Raw genomic sequence first — 21743 nt, forward strand, 5'->3', positions numbered from 1 at the left:
CTTTATTCCATGCAAGCTACTCTATCCACCTTATTCCTAGGGGCACTGCTGTAGAAGCGATTATGGGTGCGACTTCCTGTTAGACACCGGAAGTAGCAGTGAACCATTGTTTTCTAGCGGTTTTCATTTCTCCAGCCGGTTTATTTGAAGGCTTATTGTTTTCTTTTCTAGACGATCTTCAGCTTCCATAGCATTTAAAAATGTCCTTGCACAGCTTGGCAACATGGTGCACTGTTCACTTTTATACTAATAGACAGACAGAGTTAAATCTGTGGCTACAACAGCGATGTTTTAACGTGCAGCCAGACTGAGAGTTTCCACCACCAACCGAGTGATGAGGAACCCAGAAGGATGTGGCTGAAAAAACTCAACCTGAAAGACCACCTAAAACATTATACGTGTGCTCTTTTCACTTTGTTGACAAAAAGCCCACAGAGGAACATCTTAGTTTGTGGTTGGGATGTGACAGACTACCAGAGAAGCTAATGAGGATTGACAGCAGCATCATCAAATTAGCAGGTATGATTTCATGTGTCTGGAGGACAAATCACTGTAGTATTAATCATTAGCAACAACACGTATGGCCCTTTTCTGAAGAGTTAAAATGTAAAATGTGTTTGGACTGCTGGTCAGTATGAACCTAAAAACGCCATAATTTCAGTACAAGTAATGCAACAACATCTGACGAAGGGCAGGTTGCCCAAAACGTTAGGTTGTGTGGATCTTTTGGTTTCTATTTTTGGTATGTCTGATGAAGGGCAGGTTGCCCGAAACATTCCGTTTTGTTAAATAAAGCCTTTTTGTGTATCGGAGCGCTGTGGTTGTGCAGATCTTTCATTTTCTGTTTTTAGTATAATTTCAGTACAGACATAAAATGTTCAACAATACAGTATTTTATTTTAATTTAATATTGTAGCTGTTATTACACTCAACAAAAATATAAACGCAACACTTTTGGTTTTGCTCCCATTTTGTATGAGATGAACTCAAAGATCTAAAACTTTTTCCACATTGGGCCTATTGGTTGTGCCTAGGACAAGACTGAAGACCAGGGGAGACTGTGCTTTCGAGGTGGTGATGTTGGGGAAGTGTCGTGACACGGACCCACAACAGGGGGCGTTAATGAAGGGACAATGGAATTGCCAAAAAGTAACAATTTAATGTTGTGAAGGTGCACAACGTAATACAGATACAAATATGCGTTATATCAATCCGACAAAAAGGTGACGTGTGGCAGGCTCGAAGATAGGAGACGTCCGGTGAGAGAAAAGCCGGAACCCACACAAGCCTTACCACCACCAACGGACCTGAAGAACACCGGAGCCGCCAAGCTCTGCGCCCCAGCTGGCCACTGTCTTCAGCAGTCAGACCCGGCACTGCTGGCAGAAAACAGAAACAGTTCTGGATGAGTGTGAGTTCGCACACTCAGTAATCCCACAGTCTTTGTTCAGTAAGGAGGGAGAACCTCCACCTCCAATCACACACTCGTGCAGCTCCTGAGATAACCACTTATCTGGGTGGGGTGTGAGGCGAAGCCGTCGCAGTCCACACCAAACGCCAACTCCGCAGACAGGGTATCCGTCCCAGGAAAACGGCTGCAAAAAGAGATCAGACTAATACTCGAATTTAAGGTTTAGCAGAGAATTACCTGTATGGTAGAAGATTTCTCGGCGAGGAGGTGGAGTTGCAGTCCGGTCTTTGTAGTGGTGGTGATGGGTGACAGCTGGTGTTGATAGATGACAGCTGTCACCTCCAGCGGCTCCACGCCCTCTGGTGCTTGGAGCCCGCACTCCAAGCAGGGTGCCATCTGGTGGTGGTGGGCCAGCAGTACCTCCTCTTCAGCGGCCCACACAACAGGTGGCACCTAAAATGTGGAATGCATTGCCTTTGGACCTACGCTCCGTGGACTCTGTTGAAACATTTAAAGTGAAGCTAAAGACCCTTTTGTATAGGCTGGCTTTTACCTAGTTTTTATGGTTTTATGTTTCTGCTGTTTTAATTTCTCTGTTCTTATGTGAAGCACTTTGTGATTTCTGTCTTGAAAGGTGCTGTATAAATAAACCTTACTTACATACACAATATCACCATTTCCCTCAAATATTGTTCACATAAGCCATCTCCAAAGGCTTTTCAGAGAATTTGGCAGTACATCCAACCAGCCTCACAACCGCAGACCACGTGTAACCACACCAGCCCAGGACCTCCACATCCAGCATGTTCACCTCCAAGATCGTCTGAGACCAGCCACTCGGACAGCTGCTGAAACAATCAGTTTGCATAACCAAAGAATTTCTGCACAAACTGTCAGAAACCGTCTCAGGGAAGCTCATCTGCATGCTCGTCGTCCTCATCGGGGTCTCGACCTGACTCCAGTTCGTCGTCGTAACCGACTTGAGTGGGCAAATGCTCACATTCGCTGGCGTTTGGCACGTTGGAGAGGTGTTCTCTTCACGGATGAATCCCGGTTCACACTGTCCAGGGCAGATGGCAGACAGCGTGTGTGGCGTCGTGTGGGTGAGCGGTTTTCTGATGTCAGTGTTGTGGATCGAGTGGCCCATGGTGGCGGTGGGGTTATGGTATAGGCAGGCGTCTGTTATGGGCGAAGAACACAGGTGCATTTTATTGATGGCATTTTGAATGCACAGAGATATCGTGGCGAGATCCTGAGGCCCAATGTTGTGCCATACATTCAAGAACATCACCTCATGTTGCAGCAGGATAATGCACGGCCCCATGTTGCAAGGATCTGTACACAATTCTTGGAAGCTGAAAATGTCCCAGTTCTTGCATGGCCGGCATACTCACCAGACATGTCACCCATTGAGCATGTTTGGATGCTCTGGACCGGCGTATACAACAGCGTGTACCAGTTCCTGCCAATATCCAGCAACTTCGCACAGCCATTGAAGAGGAGTGGACCAACATTCCACAGGCCACAATTGACAACCTGATCAACTCTATGCGAAGGAGATGTGTGCACTGCATGAGGCAAATGCTGGTCACACCAGATACTGACTGGCATCCCCCCCCCCCCCCAATAAAACAAACTGCACCTTTCAGAGTGGCCTTTTACTGTGGACAGTCTAAGGCACACCTGTGCACTAATCATGGTGTCTAATCAGCATCTTGATATGGCACACCTGTGAGGTGGGATGGATTATCTCAGCAAAGGAGAAGTGCTCACTATCACAGATTTAGACTGGTTTGTGAACAATATTTGAGGGAAATGGTGATATTGTTTTAGATCTTTGAGTTCATCTCAAAATGGGAGCAAAACCAAAAGTGTTGCGTTTATATTTTTGTTGAGTGTATTTACCAGGTTTTCTCTTGGTTTCTGGAGCACAGAGGTGATGCTGTTACCGGTGGGAAGTTGGAGAGTTGATGGAAGGTTAATGGTGTAATTAGTGTTGTCAGCGATGACATACATGCAAAGATGCAACTCTTTCAGTCATCTTACAATGACTGGAGCTTTCATCCAGGAGGTTGTGTCATCGAATGGTTACCAACAATCATTGAGTGTTTTGACCCTTAACCATAACACTCTCCTGTTGGCGGGTCAGCAGTGGTGGCCAGCCACTGCTCACTTCCTCCTGGCTGCCAGCTCAACTCTTTCCTCCTGTTCCAAATCCAACAGGAGGCTCTCTCTGCTGCCTCTTCGAGTCGTCTCACTGCCTTACCCCTCTCTGCTCCTCTTAGTCCAACCGCTGTCAACAGTTTCCACGCTGACTGGGCTGGGAATCCCCTGCATCCCACTTCAACTGGTTCATGAAAACTCTAATGCATCACTTCTTGATCATAATGTCCTTTATCGCTGCCCTCAGATGAACCAGATGAGATGGATCAGGGCGAAGAGCTTGTTTGCAGTAACGAAGTTGTCATGTTGGACCCAGAAATGGAGGATCACACCCGTTCAAAAGGACCCACCATGACGTGTGAAATGCATCCACCAGGGCCACCACACCCTGTAGCTGACTGCATCTTAGAGAGTGATGCAGACTCCCGTCTGTCTGTATGCAGGGATTACACTCACAGGATTTCAAACACTTCACCATCAATGCTGGGTTGTGGCCCAAATTCTAATGACTTTGATGAAACTGAGACAGAACTTTGTCATGGCTGATTTGGAACACTGATTAAAATATCAAGTTCAGGTCAGCAGCACAGTGGGACATTATGTGTGAACACATGAAGGATCTCACTATGTGATTACCTCGTGAAACAATCAGAGCAATATTGCCAAACGCTTTTAAAGAGCATGTTGCTAACACAACCTGTGTAATTGACTGCACAGAGACACTTTTCAAAAAGCAAAAAACCTGGATTCAAGAAGTGAGTCATACAGACACTATTATGCAAACAACACAGTTAAGTATTTAGTGACTGTTTCCCCCTCTAGAATAATCATGTTTATTTCTGACGCTTATGGTGGAAAATGTGACATGTACAAAACACAGACAATGATGTTTTTTTTTTTTTTTAAGATTTGGAACATATATTGAAAATGTATTGTAAACACGGGTTTCCTTGTAACAATAAAAAATAAACAACAGAAAGTATCTCATTTCCATCCTTCTTTATTTTCCTTCACTCAGTGCTCTTTTGTTGTCTGTCACACACATTACACTTGTTAAGTGATGGCTGTATTTTTGAGAGATTTAGATATTTGGGGAAGAACCTTCTATGTAACAAATTCATCCACTAATGTTGGAAGCAGGTGTTCAGATGACCATCTGGAGGCACGTCAGTGTCAACAAGACCTGGAGGGATGTAAAAATATGGCTTAGAGTTTATTTTAATGAAGGCTCACATGTATTCTGTCACATTAGTTCATACATTATAATTAACTAAAGTTATCCACCTGGAGATCTGCCCTGACCTGCATGAACACATCCTGTTTATATCATCTGATGCTGAAACTCAAACCCAGGGTCTGTAATGTGGGATTTTAAGGCTTCTGCTGGCCTCTACATCTCCCTGAAGGTAAATAAGTTGTGTCCAAGACCTCTTTTAACAGAACTGGAGTGACCTTGTTCCTGTTCAGGTCCTGATGCGCCTCTCAGAGCTTTTCAGATTGTTCACTGCCTCCCGTCCGCAGCAAGAGCTAAGAATGATGAGTGAAAAATTGCTACAGTATGTTATCTTAGGCCACTTCATCTCGTTCTCCCACCTCTCGTAGTTGGGACAGTGGGATTGTATGTCTCATTTGAGCTGCGACCAGCTGCTGTTTACGTTTCTAAGCCCCATAGAAAGTGAATTCTTGTGAAAGTTAACATGTAAACAAACACCGATTCCGGTTCACCGGAAGTCTCGCCCATAATTCACGCAAAGCCTCATGGGGGCTTGGAATAAGGTGGATAAGGCAATCATTTTGGTACAGTTTCACTGGTGCAGTTGTTGCAGATGTAGGCCTGCAGATTTGAAGCTACAGGAAGCCATTTAAAGAGTTGTAATCATTGAGATGTAGCTGTACTGAGAAACTAACTCAAGTTAAAAAAAATAAATAATACAAGTAACTTTTAGACTGCAAACTTGCAGCTGTCATTCTGTTTATTTAAATATCAATCTACACATTTGTGAATATTTTTATTTCCAAATGTGTAAATATTTTCTACCATTGAAAATGACTATGTATTACTACACGCTCTCATGTTTTTACCTGAGGCCAAAATATGTTCATCAGGTATTGCGAAGCCTTTGATTCTGTCTGTCTGGCTATGCTCAGCATAAGTCCAGTTCTGTTACTGCCAGGGTCTTCAAATTCACAGGAATCATTCTTGGGACACAGACCTTGGACAGGCTCAAAGATGGCCAATGTTGACCTATTCTAAGGGGTCAAAAGGTCACATTCTTTCTATGCACTCTTTCATTGATTACATGCTCATACAGCTGAGGGTATTTTAGCATTGCTTAATATTTTGTTTTTAAATCACCTAGGACTTCAAATTTGGTTTCTTTGCTGTGACTGTTTAGTACAAGTGAAAATGTAATGAACATACGAATTCTCACTTTCTCACTGTCATGCTTTGTTATCACGCTACAGGGTAACATATATCATATGTCATAGAATCCAGTGGACGTCAGCATTGTTTGACTATTACTTTGGAGACCAAACATTATTAGTTCAACCAATAATTTGCAACACTTTTTACCAAAATTGGAGTAACTTTAACTTTTGACTACTGTACAAACTGAAATTGCCTTTGTTGTAATGTTTTTTTCCCCATAACTCCATAACATTCAGTCACAAATAGTCCAAATCTACACCTTATTGGAATGTTTATGATCAGATAAATAATGTGATATAGTCTTCAACATGATGGAGCATTTTAAATTTTAACCCCTGTGTCATTCTTCATTGACCCCCTACCTGGCAGCCTTTTGAAAATTCAAGTGGCCAGGTTGTTTTTTTTTTTCAAAAGAGTAATGTCTAAGGAGTGCTTGCATCACCATTGAAGGTTATTTCAGTTATTTGCTGCACTGTGTATCTCTGTGCGGATCCAGGTGAAGGTGTGTTGAGGACCCCAGTGGCTGGAAAAGCCCATGAGGACCCATTAGAGAGATGGTGATTTTTGAAAGGTGGAGATGGACCTGTGTCTGCCAGGTGCTTTCCCTGCAGGACCCATGGTCTGCTGTTGTGGTTTTGGTGGATGTGGTGAAATGCGGCACAAGCGTTATGCTCCCAGCGTGACTGGATTTGCTGATGAAGCAGTCGGTTTCTGTGCCTGTTGCTTTAAATCAGTGGTTTTCAACTATTTTTCCCTTGGACAAAACCCCTATTTGTACCTAAAAAGGAATAAAATTAGCTTTACTACTTACTTACTTACTTATGGTTGGGTGATTTCAGACAATAAGAAGTTTTCAAAGCTCTCTTCCCTGTGATCTTTGTGTTGGACAGCAGGGCTTCAGATGAAACATTCAGCTCTTTTAGATGCCCTGTCTCCTTTCAGAGAGATGTGTGCCACGTTGGCACAGACAGGATCATCAGTTGTCTCATCGAAGTAACTAGCTGAGATCACACTTGAGATATGGATTTTTGTGACATATGTCACAGAGGTCTACAACAAGCCATTTCAGCCTTAAAGCAGACAAATTTGTGCATGTGCAGTCATGACATTATGAGACTTTGGGGAACGTTGGATATGAAACTCCTACCTGATGAAAGCTCATCATGTGAGCCGTTTTAAGACTTTACTGCTGATCTCCCCCCCACTTTGAGTATTTTTAAAGTGTTTGTAATGTTTGTTTTTTGTCATCTTTTTGTCTTTTGTTCACCAGGGTCCTCCAGGATCTCAGCCGTCCCCCCACACACAGCCACCCCCACACAACCCCACTAACCCCATGATGGGACCTCACGGACAGGTAAGCAGGAAACCTTCACACAGCCGTTCCCTCTGCACCTGTGGACAAATCAGTGCATCGCTCCCTTGTTGGGCTGGCAGACAGGACGGGCTGCGTGCGTGCTGGGCGGGGTGGATGAATTATTTAGCTGTGTTGGCTGGGCTGTAAGGAGTAGAGGTGCATCTGGAGGGCCTTCTTTTTCCCCGCAGCAGAGCACTCACCATCCTGTAGTCCATCAATAGACCATTAATATTGCAGCACAGCCTGACACGGTGCAGTTTTCATGCACAAATTCACTACAATATGGTCAAAGAGGAGGCAGCCGGGGGTGGGGGGGGGGGGGTGGGGCAGAGGGAGGAGTATGAGACGGCATGTGGCGGAGGGGGTGGAAGAAAGTGAAAAACAGGAACAAGTCTGTTCCTGCCTCCAGGTCTAAGTTGTGATTATGTAACTCATCCTCCACTTGGTCCAAGCACAAAGACACACAACCCTTATGAAAGTCTATTAAATTTGTGTTAATGTTGCTTTCAAAAACAAAAAACAAACACAGCTTTTACTCATTTGGCATTCAAATCATCACATTTGCCCTGATACAAAAGTATTAATTATCATGTCACACTGAACTGTTGCTCACTGCGATCTCATACGTCAGGATTTCTGAGAAGCGTCTGTCTGCAGGGGCTTTACACAGTGGTGGACACAATTCCGATAATCCGATAACAGATAATTATCGAAGATAATATTTTCATTATCGAATTATCTTTGTAGATAACTTTAAAAACCATTGTCGGACTATTTATCTTCCAATAACGTTTTGTCCGATAACTTTTAGACCGATAACGTAGTAAACAAAACTGAACAGCAACAAACATTTTTAAAATTTAAAATCAGTTAAGCACCTAGCTGTTAAAAGTTTCCTAACAGATGTATAATTCCACTCTCTGTGAACATAAGAGAGCTGCTTTCAGGAAAAACCACTCTATCCTCTGCAGGCAAAGGAGAACTGGGCACCAAAAAAAAAAATAAATAAATAAAATAATTTCCTTTAACACCATACTGATACGCTGGCAATATCACCCAAGTCATCCAGAGGCATACATTTTTAACTTATGGTTCAAATTTTAACCAAACTCATTTTTGACAAGTTATTTAAAATTAGTCATGTCTGAAGTTTTATAAAGTGAAAATATCAGATATATGTTTTAGTTTTAAAGTAATGTGCTAATTCTTAAGGTTTTATTGAGCACATGCTGTGCCCAGCAGTGCATTATGGGTAGGATAGTGTAATCTCAGTACGTTCACGACAGGAAAAATGCATTTTAGACACTCTGTTCAGGCTCCACGGACAACAGCATTAAACTCTAGTGCCTAAAACTCTCGTGAATATATTCTCTGGGTTTATAGACGTTATTGTATTTGCGTTTGTTAAATTCCATGCATTTTAAATGTAGCAGACACAGATTATCTGGAATTTGTTTTGGCAAGTTTTCACGGTCTCTACTGCCATCTATTGGCCAGTAGTGTTCATGGCAGGTCATGGCAGTATTCGTCCTGAAGATGAGCAGACACTGTATGATATTTTAATCACAAGTTAAGTTTTTTCAAACTAATTTACAAAAACTCTCAATGAGAGACATCAAAGTTTAAAAACAAAACAACAAAAAAACATTACAAGACAGCTCTGCGGTGTTTTGCACATGCATAGGTGAGCGGGTTGGATGCTTGTAGCTCTCAACAGCAGGATACCCTCCACGACGGCCGACAGAATAATATCAAACAGGTTTGATTTTCATCTGACCATACGATCGGCGATCAGGAGGTGGTCGTGAGATGTTAAACACAGTTTGTTACTCCATGTACACTACACGATGCAGGATGTGCGATTAACCTGAAACTCGATCCAAAAAATTCTCGCACAAATGAAAAATCATCTGAAAAAGGGCCAAAACTCGCACAGTGTAAAGCCAACATACAATATAATAAAACATGCGCACGGCACTAATAAAATGAGCGCACATTCTCTCCACATGCAAAACATTTTGCCATGACACTTCCAGGGCTCTGTAAAAATGCCTGTTTTTACAAATAAAAAATTGAATATTTTACAAAAGCACATTTATCTGTAAACACCAACACACGACACACGTCACATTAATGTGTTGGTTTACATAATGAATGAGTGAACCAATCAGTGTTTAGCAGAGGCACTTTTACCCAGAATCCTTTGCGATCTGTCTGTTTTTGTTACAAAACCTCAGAAGTAGTGCATTATTCAACGCCTGACCAGAGCGTTGGGATTGGTAGAGAGCTGGCTTTGTGGCTGCTCTTAGCTTACGTCTAGGCTGTAAGCTGTGTAGTAAATAAGAGCTTCCAGCGGGGGGCAGGATGTTCAAACATAGAAGTGTGGGTTCATTGTTTGGGTCATTTGTCGCTTTTGATGCTTCCAGAAGCGATCGTGGTGTTAAAACTCAAATTCTGTTGTGTGGGCCGCTGAAGAGGAGGTACTGCTGGCCCACCACCACAAGATGGCGCCCTGCTTGAAGTGCGGGCTTCAAGCACGAGAGGGCGTCGGAGCAACCAGGAGTGACAGCTGTCACTCATCATCCGTACCAGCTGTCACTCTCCACTACTCATCACCACCACCATAAGGTCGGACGCAACTCCACCTCCCCGCCGAGAAATCAGCTACCATTCAGGAACTTTCTCTGCTGACTCAAATCATTGAGTGATAACCTGAACTTCTTTTGCAGCCGTTATCCTGTGGGGTCTGCCTTATCTGTGGGATTGGCGTTTGGTGTGCTCAGCGACGGCTTCGCCTCACACCCAAATCAAGATAAGTGGTTAAAACAGGAGCTGCCAGAAGTGTGTGATTGGAGGTGGAGGTTCTCCCTCCATTTACTAAAACACTGACTGTGGAGAGTACGTGAGTGTGCGAACTCACACTCATTCAGGACTGTCTCTGTTTTTGCCAGCAGTACCGGGTCTGACTGCTGAAGACAGCGGCCACCTGGGGCGCAGGGCTTGGCGGCTCCGGTGTTCTTCAGCTCCGTTGGTGGTGGAAGCTGTGTGGGGATCCAGCTCTTCTCTCGCCAGGCGTCTTCTATCGTCGAGCCTGCCCACACGTCACCTGGTGTATGATTGACAGTCCACCATATTGTTATTGTCTGTACGTTGTTGTGCGATTCACAACATTAAATTGTTACTTTTGGCTTATCCATTGTCCGTTCATTACCGCCCCCTGTTGTGGGTCCGTGTCACGTCACTTTCACAACAGGATTTCTCGGCCAGCGTCATGGATCCCGAGGGGCGTCAACCATCGCTTGAACAGCCAATGGAAGAGCGAGGTGCACAGGCACCAGCAGGAGGCGTGTTGGGTGAGCTGCAGCACATCTTAACGCCTTTACCGTCGGTTGGACTTAGTTACCGAGCAGAGCAGTGTTCTCAATCGTAGGATAGAGGCTCTCACCGCCCAGGTGGAAGCGCGTGCTCAGGGCGCTGCTGCAGCACCTCCTCCTGCTGACCGTGTGCCAGAAACAGACATTCCGCTGGTCGTTCAACGAACCCCCCCACCTTCCCCTGAAGCATACATAAGCCCTCCGGAGCCGTACGGAGGCTGTGTGGAGACGTGCGCGGACTTCTTGATGCAGTGCTCGCTCGTCTTTTCACAGCGTCCCGTCATGTACGCATCAGACGCTAGCCGGGTGGCTTACGTTATAAATTTGCTTCGAGGAGAGGCACGCGCCTGGGCTACGGCGCATTGGGAGCAGAATTCACGGCTCCTAACGGTTTATACTGAGTTTGTGAGGGAGTTCCGACAGGTGTTCGACCACCCTCATAGAGGCGAGACCGCTTCAAGTGTGCTGCTGTCGATACGGCAGGGGCGTCGGAGCGCAGCGAAGTGTGCAGTCGACTTCCGCATCGCGGCAGCGCGAGCCGGCTGGAATGCTGTTGCGCTCCGCGCCGCCTTTGTAAACGGACTGTCTCTGGTCCTTAAGGAGCACCTGGTGGAGAAGGACGAGCCGCGGGATTTAGATGGGCTTATCGACCTGGTTATACGGTTAGACAACCGATTAACGGAACACCAACGGCAGCGAGACGAGAGGCGTGGTCAAGTACACGCCGTCCCTCTTCCTCCCGGGTCTGAAAGGGAGCCGACTTCCCCACGCTCCACTGCCAGGGCTCTCCACGTGACAACAGCTCCCCTGCTGATGTTGCTATGGAAACGAGCAGGGCCAAAAAACGATCAGATCAGAGACAAAGGAGGCTGATCCGTGGAGAGTGTTTTCTCTGCAGCTCTACTGAGCACACACAGAGAGAATGCCCCAAATGGTCAAAAGAGCAGCACTCATCCTTAGAGACTGGGCTAAGGGTGGGTCACAACACCCACGTGGGGAAACCCCGACGATCTGCAGGAATCCCAGTCACGATCTTGAGTGGGGATCTAACCCTTCACGCCCCAGCACTGGTGGACACGGGGTCGGAGGGGAATCTGCTGGATAGCAGATGGGCAAAGGAGGTTGGGCTCCCTCTAGTGGCCTTACCGTCACCATTGTCGGTGCGGGCACTAGATGGCACCCTTCTTCCACTAATCACACACCAGACTCAGCCAGTGACATTGGTGGTGTCTGGGAATCACAGGGAGGAGATTGTGTTTTATGTAACACCTTCTACCTCCCGAGTGATTTTGGGTTTTCCATGGGTGTTAAAACACAATCCCCGGATTGACTGGCCGTCTGGGGTTGTGGTTCAGTGGAGCGAAACCTGCCACCGGGAGTGTTTAGGATCCTCGGTTCCACCCAGTGTGACAGCTAAGGAGGAGGTTTTAGTCCCCCCCAATCTGGCGGTGGTGCCGGCTGAGTACCATGACCTTGCTGACGTCTTCAGCAAGGATCTGGCACTCACGCTGCCCCCGCACCGTCCGTACGATTGTGCCATTGATTTGATACCGGGCGCTGAGTACCCGTCCAGCAGGCTGTACAACCTCTCACATCCGGAACGCAAATCAATGGAGACCTACATCCGGGACTCGTTAGCTGCCGGGTTGATCCTGAATTCCACCTCCCCGATGGGTGCTGGTTTCTTTTTTGTGGGCAAGAAGGACGGCGGACTCCGTCCATGCATTGATTACAGAGGGCTGAACGAGATCACAGTTCGCAACCGATACCCGTTACCTCTGTTGGATTCAGTGTTCACGCCCCTGCATGGAGCCCAAATTTTCACGAAATGGGATCTTAGGAATGCTTATCACCTGGTTCAGATCCGGGAGGGAGACGAGTGGAAGACGGCATTTAACACCCCGTTAGGTCACTTTGAGTACCTGGTCATGCCGTTCGGCCTCACCAATGCGCCCGCGACGTTCCAAGCATTGGCTAATGACGTCTTGCGGGACTTCCTGCATCGGTTTGTCTTCGTATATCTAGACGATATACTCATCTTTTCTCCGGATCCTGAGACCCATGTCAAGCATGTACGTCAGGTCCTACAGCGGTTGTTGGAGAACCGGCTGTTTGTGAAGGGCGAGAAGTATGAGTTCCACCGCACTTCTTTGTCCTTCTTGGGGTTCATCATCTCCTCCAACTCCGTCGCCCCTGATCCGGCCAAGGTTGCGGCGGTGAGAGATTGGCCCCAACCAACAAACCGTAGGAAACTACAACAGTTCCTCGGTTTTGCAAATTTCTACCGGAGGTTCATCAAGGGCTACAGTCAGGTAGTTAGCCCCCTGACAGCCCTGACCTCCACAAAAGTCCCCTTCACCTGGTCGGATCGGTGCGAAGCCGTGTTTAGGGAGTTGAAACGCCGGTTCGCGACTGCACCGGTTCTGGTGCAGCCCGATCCCAAGCGCCAGTTTGTTGTTGAAGTGGATGCCTCTGACTCAGAGATAGGAGCCGTGCTGTCCCAGAGCGGGGAGTCCGACAAGGTTCTCCATCCATGTGCCTACTTTTCCCGCAGGTTGACCCCAGCTGAACGGAACTATGACGTCGGCAATCGGGAACTTCTTGCGGTGAAGGAGGCTCTTGAGGAGTGGAGACACCTGTTGGAGGGAGCATCGGTACCATTTACGGTTTTCACGGACCATCGGAACCTGGAGTACATCCGGACCATGAAGCGTCTGAACCCCAGGCAAGCCCGCTGGTCGCTGTTCTTCGGGCATTTTGACTTCCGGATCACCTACCGCCCCGGGACAAAGAACCAACGATCTGACGCCCTGTCCCGGGTACACGAAGAGGAGGTCAAGACCGAGCTGTCAGACCCCCCTGAAACCATCATCCCCGAGTCCACTGTCGTGGCCGCCTGGGACGTGGAGAAGACCGTCCGGGAGGCCCTGACACGGAGCCCAGACCCGGGGACCGGTCCGAAGAACAAACTGTACGTCCCACCAGAGGCCAGGGCTGCGGTCCTTGACTTCTGTCACGGTTCCAAGCTCTCCTGTCACCCAGGGGTGCGAAGGACCGTGGCAGTGGTCCGGCAGCGCTTCTGGTAGGCGTCTATGGAAGCCGACGTCCGGGAGTATGTCCAGGCCTGCACCACCTGTGCCAGGGGCAAAGCCGACCACCACAAGGCCCAAGGCCTCCTCCAGCCTCTGCTTGTGCCTCGTCGCCCCTGGTCTCATATCGGCCTGGACTTTGTCACGGGCCTCCCGCCGTCCCAGGGAAACACCACCATCTTAACGATAGTGGACCGGTTCTCTAAGGCGGCCCACTTCGTGGCCCTCCCGAAGCTCCCGACGGCCCAGGAGACTGCAGACCTCCTGGTCCACCACGTCGTGCGTCTGCATGGGATTCCATCAGACATTGTCTCGGATCGTAGTCCTCAGTTCTCCTCCCAGGTCTGGCGGAGTTTCTGTAGGGAACTGGGGGCCACCGTCAGTCTCTCGTCTGCGTACCACCCCCAGACGAACGGGCAGGCAGAGCGGACTAACCAGGAACTGGAGCAGGCCCTCCGTTGCGTGACCTCCGCGCACCCGACGGCCTGGAGTGACCATCTGGTCTGGATCGAGTACGCTCATAACAGCCAAGTCTCGTCTGCCACCGGCCTCTCCCCATTTGAAGTGTGTTTGGGGTACCAGCCCCCATTGTTCCCGCTAGTGGAGGGAGAGGTCGGGGTGCCCTCAGTCCAGGCCCATCTGAGAAGGTGCCGTCGGGTGTGGCGTACCGCCCGCTCTGCCCTGCTCAAAGCCCGGACGAGGGCCAAGAACCATGCAGACCGCCGGCGTGCACCGGCCCCTGCGTATCAGCCTGGGCAGGAGGTTTGGCTTTCCACAAAGGACATTCCCCTGCAATTGGAATCCCAAAAGTTGAAGGACAGATACATTGGACCTTTCCCCATCCTCAAAGTCCTCAGTCCAGCCGCAGTGAAGCTGAAGCTGCCAGCTTCACTGCGGATCCACCCTGTTTTCCATGTGTCACACATCAAACCTCACCACGTTTCACCCCTCTGTACCCCCGGACCGGCGCCGCCTCCTGCCCGGATCATCAACGGGGAGCCGGCTTGGACCGTGCGCCGGCTCCTGGATGTCCGTCGGAAGGGCCGGGGGTTCCAGTATTTGGTGGACTGGGAGGGGTATGGACCCGAAGAACGCTCCTGGGTGAAGAGGAGCTTCATCCTGGACCCGGCCCTCCTGGCCGACTTCTACCGGCGGCACCCGAATAAGCCTGGTCGGGCGCCAGGAGGCGCCCGTTGAGGGGGGGGTCCTGTTGTGTGGGCCGCTGAAGAGGAGGTACTGCTGGCCCACCACCACAAGATGGCGCCCTGCTTGAAGTGCGGGCTTCAAGCACGAGAGGGCGTCGGAGCAACCAGGAGTGACAGCTGTCACTCATCATCCGTACCAGCTGTCACTCATCCACTACTCATCACCACCACCATAAAGGCCGGACTGCAACTCCACCTCCCCGCCGAGAAATCAGCTACCATTCAGGTAACTTTCTCTGCTGACTCAAATCATTGAGTGATAACCTGAACTTCTTTTGCAGCCGTTATCACAACATTAAATTGTTACTTTTGGCTTATCCATTGTCCGTTCATTACCACCCCCTGTTGTGGGTCCGTGTCACGTCACTTTCACAACAAATTCAGTTTATTAGTAGTTGCAAATGTACCAGAGACAATACTGGAATTTATCGGTTATCTGCAACTTCCGATACATTTTTGGGTGGTTTATCATTTTATCTTTATCAAAGATAACTTTTCAGTTATCTGATTATCTGTTATCGAAGTTAATTTTTTGTTTATCTGTGCCCACCACTGGCTTTACATTATTCAGTAGTTAGGTGTCAGGTCTGTCCATCTGTGTGCACGGTGTTTTTACTGTGTATTATAAATCAGTTGGTTTGTGGTGGTACAGAGCAGGAGACAGTCCTGCTCCAGGAAAAGCCGTGTTTGTGCGCTTATTGACAAACAGCTGTGTGTCTCTTTCTCTGTGTGCTCCCCCTGCTGACTCACGGGGCGGAGGGGGGCGATCACACATCAGTTTTCTACACTTTCAGTACACGCTTTACTTCTCCTGACATGCTGCACTTCATTACACACATGAATTTAAGGCAGATTTGCATCAGTAACATGAGCAGAGAGGCACATTGAACTGTACGTTTCATACAATGAACAATGGGTTTATTTTCACACTGAAACATTGTCCCTCAGCAAAGAGCTGTTGAATTTTAAATGAATTGTTTGATTATACTGACACAATCAGAGGCCAATGACACATTGACTGACTGACGCGCTCCTGTGCTTATATCATCTCTCTGAGGAAGCAGCCAGTTTGTCAGTGCTAGAAAATTGAAAACGGAAAATATCCACGCTGTATATCATAATTTGAAGCCTATTCCTATGACTACATTTTTTGTAGCAGTTACACTTCGTACAGCTCTTAACATTTAAATGTCCGCTTCAGGGGACAGAGGTTAATTGAGGACAGATCACTGATGTCTCATTCGTGTTTGGTCATGAAGTTACTAAATGTCCACGTTGGTTCATCCAAGAGCAACTTTGTTGACAGGTGGATTTGACTCCTTAGAAGTGTTAATGTGTTTTGTTTCTTTGACAAATAATCAAACATGGTTTGGAATATTACTTGAATTTCTAAATACTGTGTTTTTACTTCACAGTGTGAAATGGCTTTTGTTTCAGAGGGCTTCATACTCATTAAAATTCACCCAAATATATAAAATTTTACTTGCTCTTTTAAAATATTTCTGTGGGAGATCTCCCAGACCCCCCATAATCAATACTGTGTTTTTACTTGACAGTTTGAAGTGACTTTTGTTTCAGAAGGCTTCATAACCATTAAAATTCACCAAAATATACAAAATTTGACTTGCTGTTTTAAAAAGAAATTCTGTGGGAGCACCCCCAGAATCAATACTGTGCTTTTACTTCACAGTTTGAAGTGACTTTTGTTTCAGAGGGATTCATACCCGTTAAAGTTAACCAGAATATACAAAATTTGACTTACTACACCCCCGCTCCCACCTTTGTGTTCAGGTTTTGCATTCTTTTTATGCTTTTTCTCTCTCTCCTCAGAGGCTTTTTAGAATGGATTTGTATACTGTATTTACTGAGGAAAAAAGAGTATGTGCCCCCACTACGCCACATTTTAGAGAATTGCTGGCATTGATTTTTGCCAGGAAAAAAATTTCAGTCAGGTGAAAATTAATTGCTTTAACCCATGGTTTAAACACAGAATCATTTGCAAAACCAGACGTAGACTCAAACCTGAAATTGTGTTCTTTCTCTTTCATTATAACTATACCGTGTTAATTTAAATCAAGGTGAAATTTTCCATCACTGTACGATGGGCATCAACACATGAGTTGATAATGGATGGATGGATTATTCACTCCAGGTTGGCTTTCTTATTCTACAAAAGGAGAGCAGTCCCCTTGATTACATGAGCATAATGTTTGACCATTTAAAAATTGTTAAGACACAGATACAGACGTATAAAAGTCAGTTTTAATCTAGAGTTTGAAATTGTACTTGACAAAGATCATAACAAAAACAGCATTTAAAATATTTACACTGTGTTTTGTATATTATTTTCCATAATTTTATCATAATTTCATTTTCTTAATTTAAAGATTATTGTAGCGTCTATACGAGGTGTATTAGAAAACTAACCGGCAGTTTTATAAAAAAAAAAAATATGGATTTGAATCACGTGCAATTACACCAGACATGCTTGAACCCTCGTGAGTTTTTTCACGTGTGTCGATGACGTCATTCGCCTGTGGGCAGGCTTTGAGTGAGCACTGGTCCAGCTCTCCTTTGTCTGAGACGCTGCTGGAGACGGCGCACATTGCTTTATCAAAATTTTTTCAGGACCTGTGAGGGATATCCGAGTGGACACTATTCGAGAAATTCTGCTGGTTTTCGGTGAAAAGTTTAACGGCTGATGAGAGGTTGTGGAGTTTCTTTCACTTTAAGGACAGCTCACAAAGTGGATCGGCGCGGCGCGGTCAGAGGTGGCGTCCGTCTGGCTGTTTCGAGCTGAAAACTTCCTAATTTAAGGCTCTGTTCACCCAGGACGTCGTCAGAGAACAGAGAAGTTTCAGAAGAAGTCGGCATGAGGAGTTTATGCGGACATTCCACTGTTAAAGGAGATTTTGTAATGAAAGAACGTGCGGGCAAATTCGCAGAGTCGGTTCCGTGACGACGACGCAAATCCGTCTGCGCCGCGACAGGAAAAACACCTCCGTGTTGAAAACCATTTGTAAAATTCAGGCGGCTTTTGATGGCTTTCAACAAGTGAGTATCTGAGAAATTGTTTAACAGCTGGGCATGTTCCAACTTGTCCGTTAAGGTTTCCAATGGAGGTGTTTTTCCTGTCGCGACCCCCTGCGGTCGGGTCCGGCCCGACGTGAATCTGCCCGCACGTTCTTTCATTACAAAATCTCCTTTAACAGTGGAATGTCCGCATAAACTCCTCATGCCGACCTCTTCTGAAACTTCTCTGTTCTCTGACGATGACCTGGGTGAACAGAGCCTGAAATGTGGAAGTTTTCAGCTTGAAACAGCGAGACGACGCCGCCTCGGAGCGCAGATCGCCGTCAGGCGCCGTGGGCTGTCCTTAAAGCGACACATACAGACCAAAATCTCTCATCAGCCGTTAAAATATTTACCGAAAACCAGCTGAATTTATCGAATGGTGTCCACTCAGTTGTGCCTTACAGTTTTTGAAAAAATTTTGATCAAACAAAGCAGCAGTCTCTCAGCGAATGACGTAACCGACAGGCGTGAAAAAAGTCTTGCATGCCCACGAGGGTTCAAGCATGTCTGATGTAATCACACGTGATTCAAATCCATATGGTTTTTGAAAAAAATAATAAGGTCGGATACTTTTCTAACAGACCTCGTATATGCAGTAAGTCATATGAAGTAAGAAGAATACAAATGTATGGTGATCTAAAATGAACTCTTCTTTTTTTGGTATTTGTAACTACTTTATATTGTATTGTATTATATTATTCATCAAACAGTGCCATTTGAGTTGCTGGCCTTTAGTGGTCTGAGCTGGTGTCTTTCTAAATTGGACACATATTAAATGCATATTTTTGGGCAGAAATAGAGTGATAGGTGCTTTGTAGGTTTGTTGATTTTACAAGAACAAAAATAAAAGTGTAGGAATTATATGTGGGAGTTACACATCACGGTGGCTTGGTGGTCACAGAAAAAGTGTTGGGTTTGGATCCCACCTGGTCCTTTCTGTGTGGAGTTTGCATGTTCAACACATGTTTGTGTGGCTTCTCTCCAGGTGATCTGCTTCCTCCAGTCTCCAAAGATATACACATTAGTTGAACTGGAAACACTGAAATTGACTGTAGATATAAGTGAGAGTGTGAAGGAGTTGGTCTGTCTATACAGTTGCGCTCAAAGGTTTACATACCCTGGCAGAATTTTATTTTTGTTTTTTGGGCCATATTCAGAGAATATGACAGCACAAAAACGTTTTAGTTAGTGGTTGTGTGAAGCCATTTGTCAAACAACTGTGTTTACCCTGGTAATTTTGGCCTGATAACATGCACACAAGTTGACACAAACGGGTTTGAATGGCTACAAAAGATAACCATCCTCACCTGTGATCTGTTTGCTTGTAATCAGTGTGTGTGTATAAAAGATCAGTGAGTTTTGGGCTCCTGACAGACCCTTGCATCTTTCATCCATTACTGCACTGATGTTTCCGGTTTCTGAGTCATAGAGAAGGCAAAAGAATTGGCAAAGAAAAGGTCATTGAACTGTATAAAACAGGAAATTGATATAAAAAGATATCCAAGGGACTGAGAATGCCAATCAACAGTGTTCAAACTTTAATTAAGAAGTGGAAAATGAAGGCTGCTGTTGGAACCAAACTACGGTCAGGTAGACCAACAAAACTTTCAGCAACAACTGCCAGAAAAATTGCTCGGGATGCAAAGAAAAGCCCACAAATAACTTCAGCTGAAATACAGGACTCTCTTAAAAAAAAAGTGGTGTGGCTGTTTTAAGGTGCGCAATAAGGAGGCACTTGAAGAAAAAAGGGCTGCATGGTCAAGTTGCCAGAAGAAAGCCATTACTACACAAATACCACAAAGTACCCCGCTTACAATACACCAACCAGCACAAGTCATTTTGTCAGGGATTTGGCCGGGTCAGGGCGCTGAGCCCTTGTTTTTCCCCTTTTTGTGGTTTTTCTGTCTGCTTCGGCTTTGATTTATCAGTAATTATTTTCATCATGAGTTATTCTGTTATGTTTTTCTTATCACTTTGTTACTTTTCTTACTTTAGCCATTGTCCAGTTCTGTTCTACTTCTGTTCAGTTGGTTTGTGTTTTCATTGTTTATCATTTAGCTTTCATCTGTATATGTTGGCTGTTGTTTTTTGTTGTACTTTTATATCAGGTATTGATTTCTGTTTATTAGTCTGTTCCTGTTTAATTTTGCTTTTGTATTGATTTCCTGATCAGATCTAGTTGCTTTTGTTCACATGCTCATGTTTGATTTCAGTTCTTGTTTTTGTAGTTCCACATTCGGTGTTAGTTTATTCCTCACACCCAGCTTATTATGTTCACATCACTGCACCTGCCCCATGTCTTTGTCTCCCACCTTGTTTATGTCTGCGTTGTGTTTTCATTCACTCCCACTCTTGCTCCAGCTTACGTGTCTTTGTCTGTTACTTCACTCCACCCTGTGCTTTCCTTCCTTCCTTCACTATCTTGTACTCTGCACAACCTTTGGCTCCCCTGGTCACGCCCCCATTCCAGAGACTTCCACGCACCTGCTTCACATCACCCTAATTTGTTTGCTCCTTATTTAAACCATCACAGTCTCACAGCTCACTGCCAGTTTGTTGTCTCGTACACATTCCAGCGCCCTTTGTCAGTTCTGACTTTTGCTTCGCCGTGTATCGTACCTCTGCTCTGTTTTCCTCCACCATGCCTTTTGCCTCGTCCCGGACATCTGTGTTTACTCGTGCCTCTGACCCCTGCTCAACCATAACTGCATTTTTGCCTGATCCTGATTGTACCTCTGCTCCGCTGCTTGATCACGTGTACCGAACCAGAGCCTGGAATAAAGACCATGTTTTCTCCTACACCTAAGCCTAGTTCAGGAGTTTGCATTGCGGGTCCAGCCACCATGGTAGACGGGCTCCCGCCCGTTCTGACACATTTGGAGTAATGAGACCAAAATGTAACTTTTTGGCCATGACCATCAACGTTACATTTGGAGAGGAGTCAGCAAGGACTATGATGAAAGGTACACCCTTCCTACTGTGAAGCACAGAGGTGGATCACTGATGTTTTGGAGATGTGTGAGCTACAAGGCACAGGAAACTTGGTCAGACTTGATGGCAGGATGAATGCAGCATGTTATCAGAAAATACTGGGGGAAAATTTTCACTCATCAGCCCGGAAGCTGTGCATGGGACGTACTTGGACATTCCAGCATGACAACAATCCAAAACACAAGATCAAGTCGACCTGTCATTGGCTACAGCAGAACAAAGTGAAGGTTCTGGAGTGGTCATCTCAGTCTCCTGACCTCAGTATCATTGAGCCACTCTGGGAGATCTTAAATATGCAGTTCATGCAAGACGGCCCAGGAATTTACAGGAACTGGAGGCTTTTTGCCAAGAAGAGTGGGCAGCTTTACCGTCAGAGAAGATAAAGAGCCTCATCCACAATGACCGCAAAAGACTCCAACCTGTCATTGATATTAATGGAGCAACACACGGTATCCGGTTGTTAAGCGCTGACGTAACGCATCATGTTAAGCTGCAGAGTTCCTTTAAAATGTTAAAGGACTGTTGGTTCAGCTATCAAAAATGTGTAAAATCTGCTAAGGCTCTTTATTTTGCTGATATGGTTACAGCTAATAGACACAACCCTCGTGTTCTTTTTAACATGGTGAATATGGCTCTTAATGTTCCCCAGC

General features: G+C 46.0%; 1 protein-coding gene across 2 annotated transcripts in view; it reads left to right on the forward strand.

The window, feature by feature from the left end:
* ssbp4 (single stranded DNA binding protein 4) overlaps nt 1–21743 on the forward strand; it is a 388170-nt gene that overhangs the window by 330565 nt on the left and 35862 nt on the right. For both annotated transcript variants that reach the window (XM_034180216.1, XM_034180215.1), the window contains exon 6: nt 7276–7359. In XM_034180216.1, the coding sequence (XP_034036107.1) occupies nt 7276–7359 (84 nt within the window). The remainder of the gene's footprint in view (nt 1–7275; nt 7360–21743) is intronic.

The sequence above is a fragment of the Thalassophryne amazonica genome, chromosome 10 (assembly GCF_902500255.1).
Source record: "Thalassophryne amazonica chromosome 10, fThaAma1.1, whole genome shotgun sequence".
NCBI lineage: Eukaryota > Metazoa > Chordata > Actinopteri > Batrachoidiformes > Batrachoididae > Thalassophryne > Thalassophryne amazonica.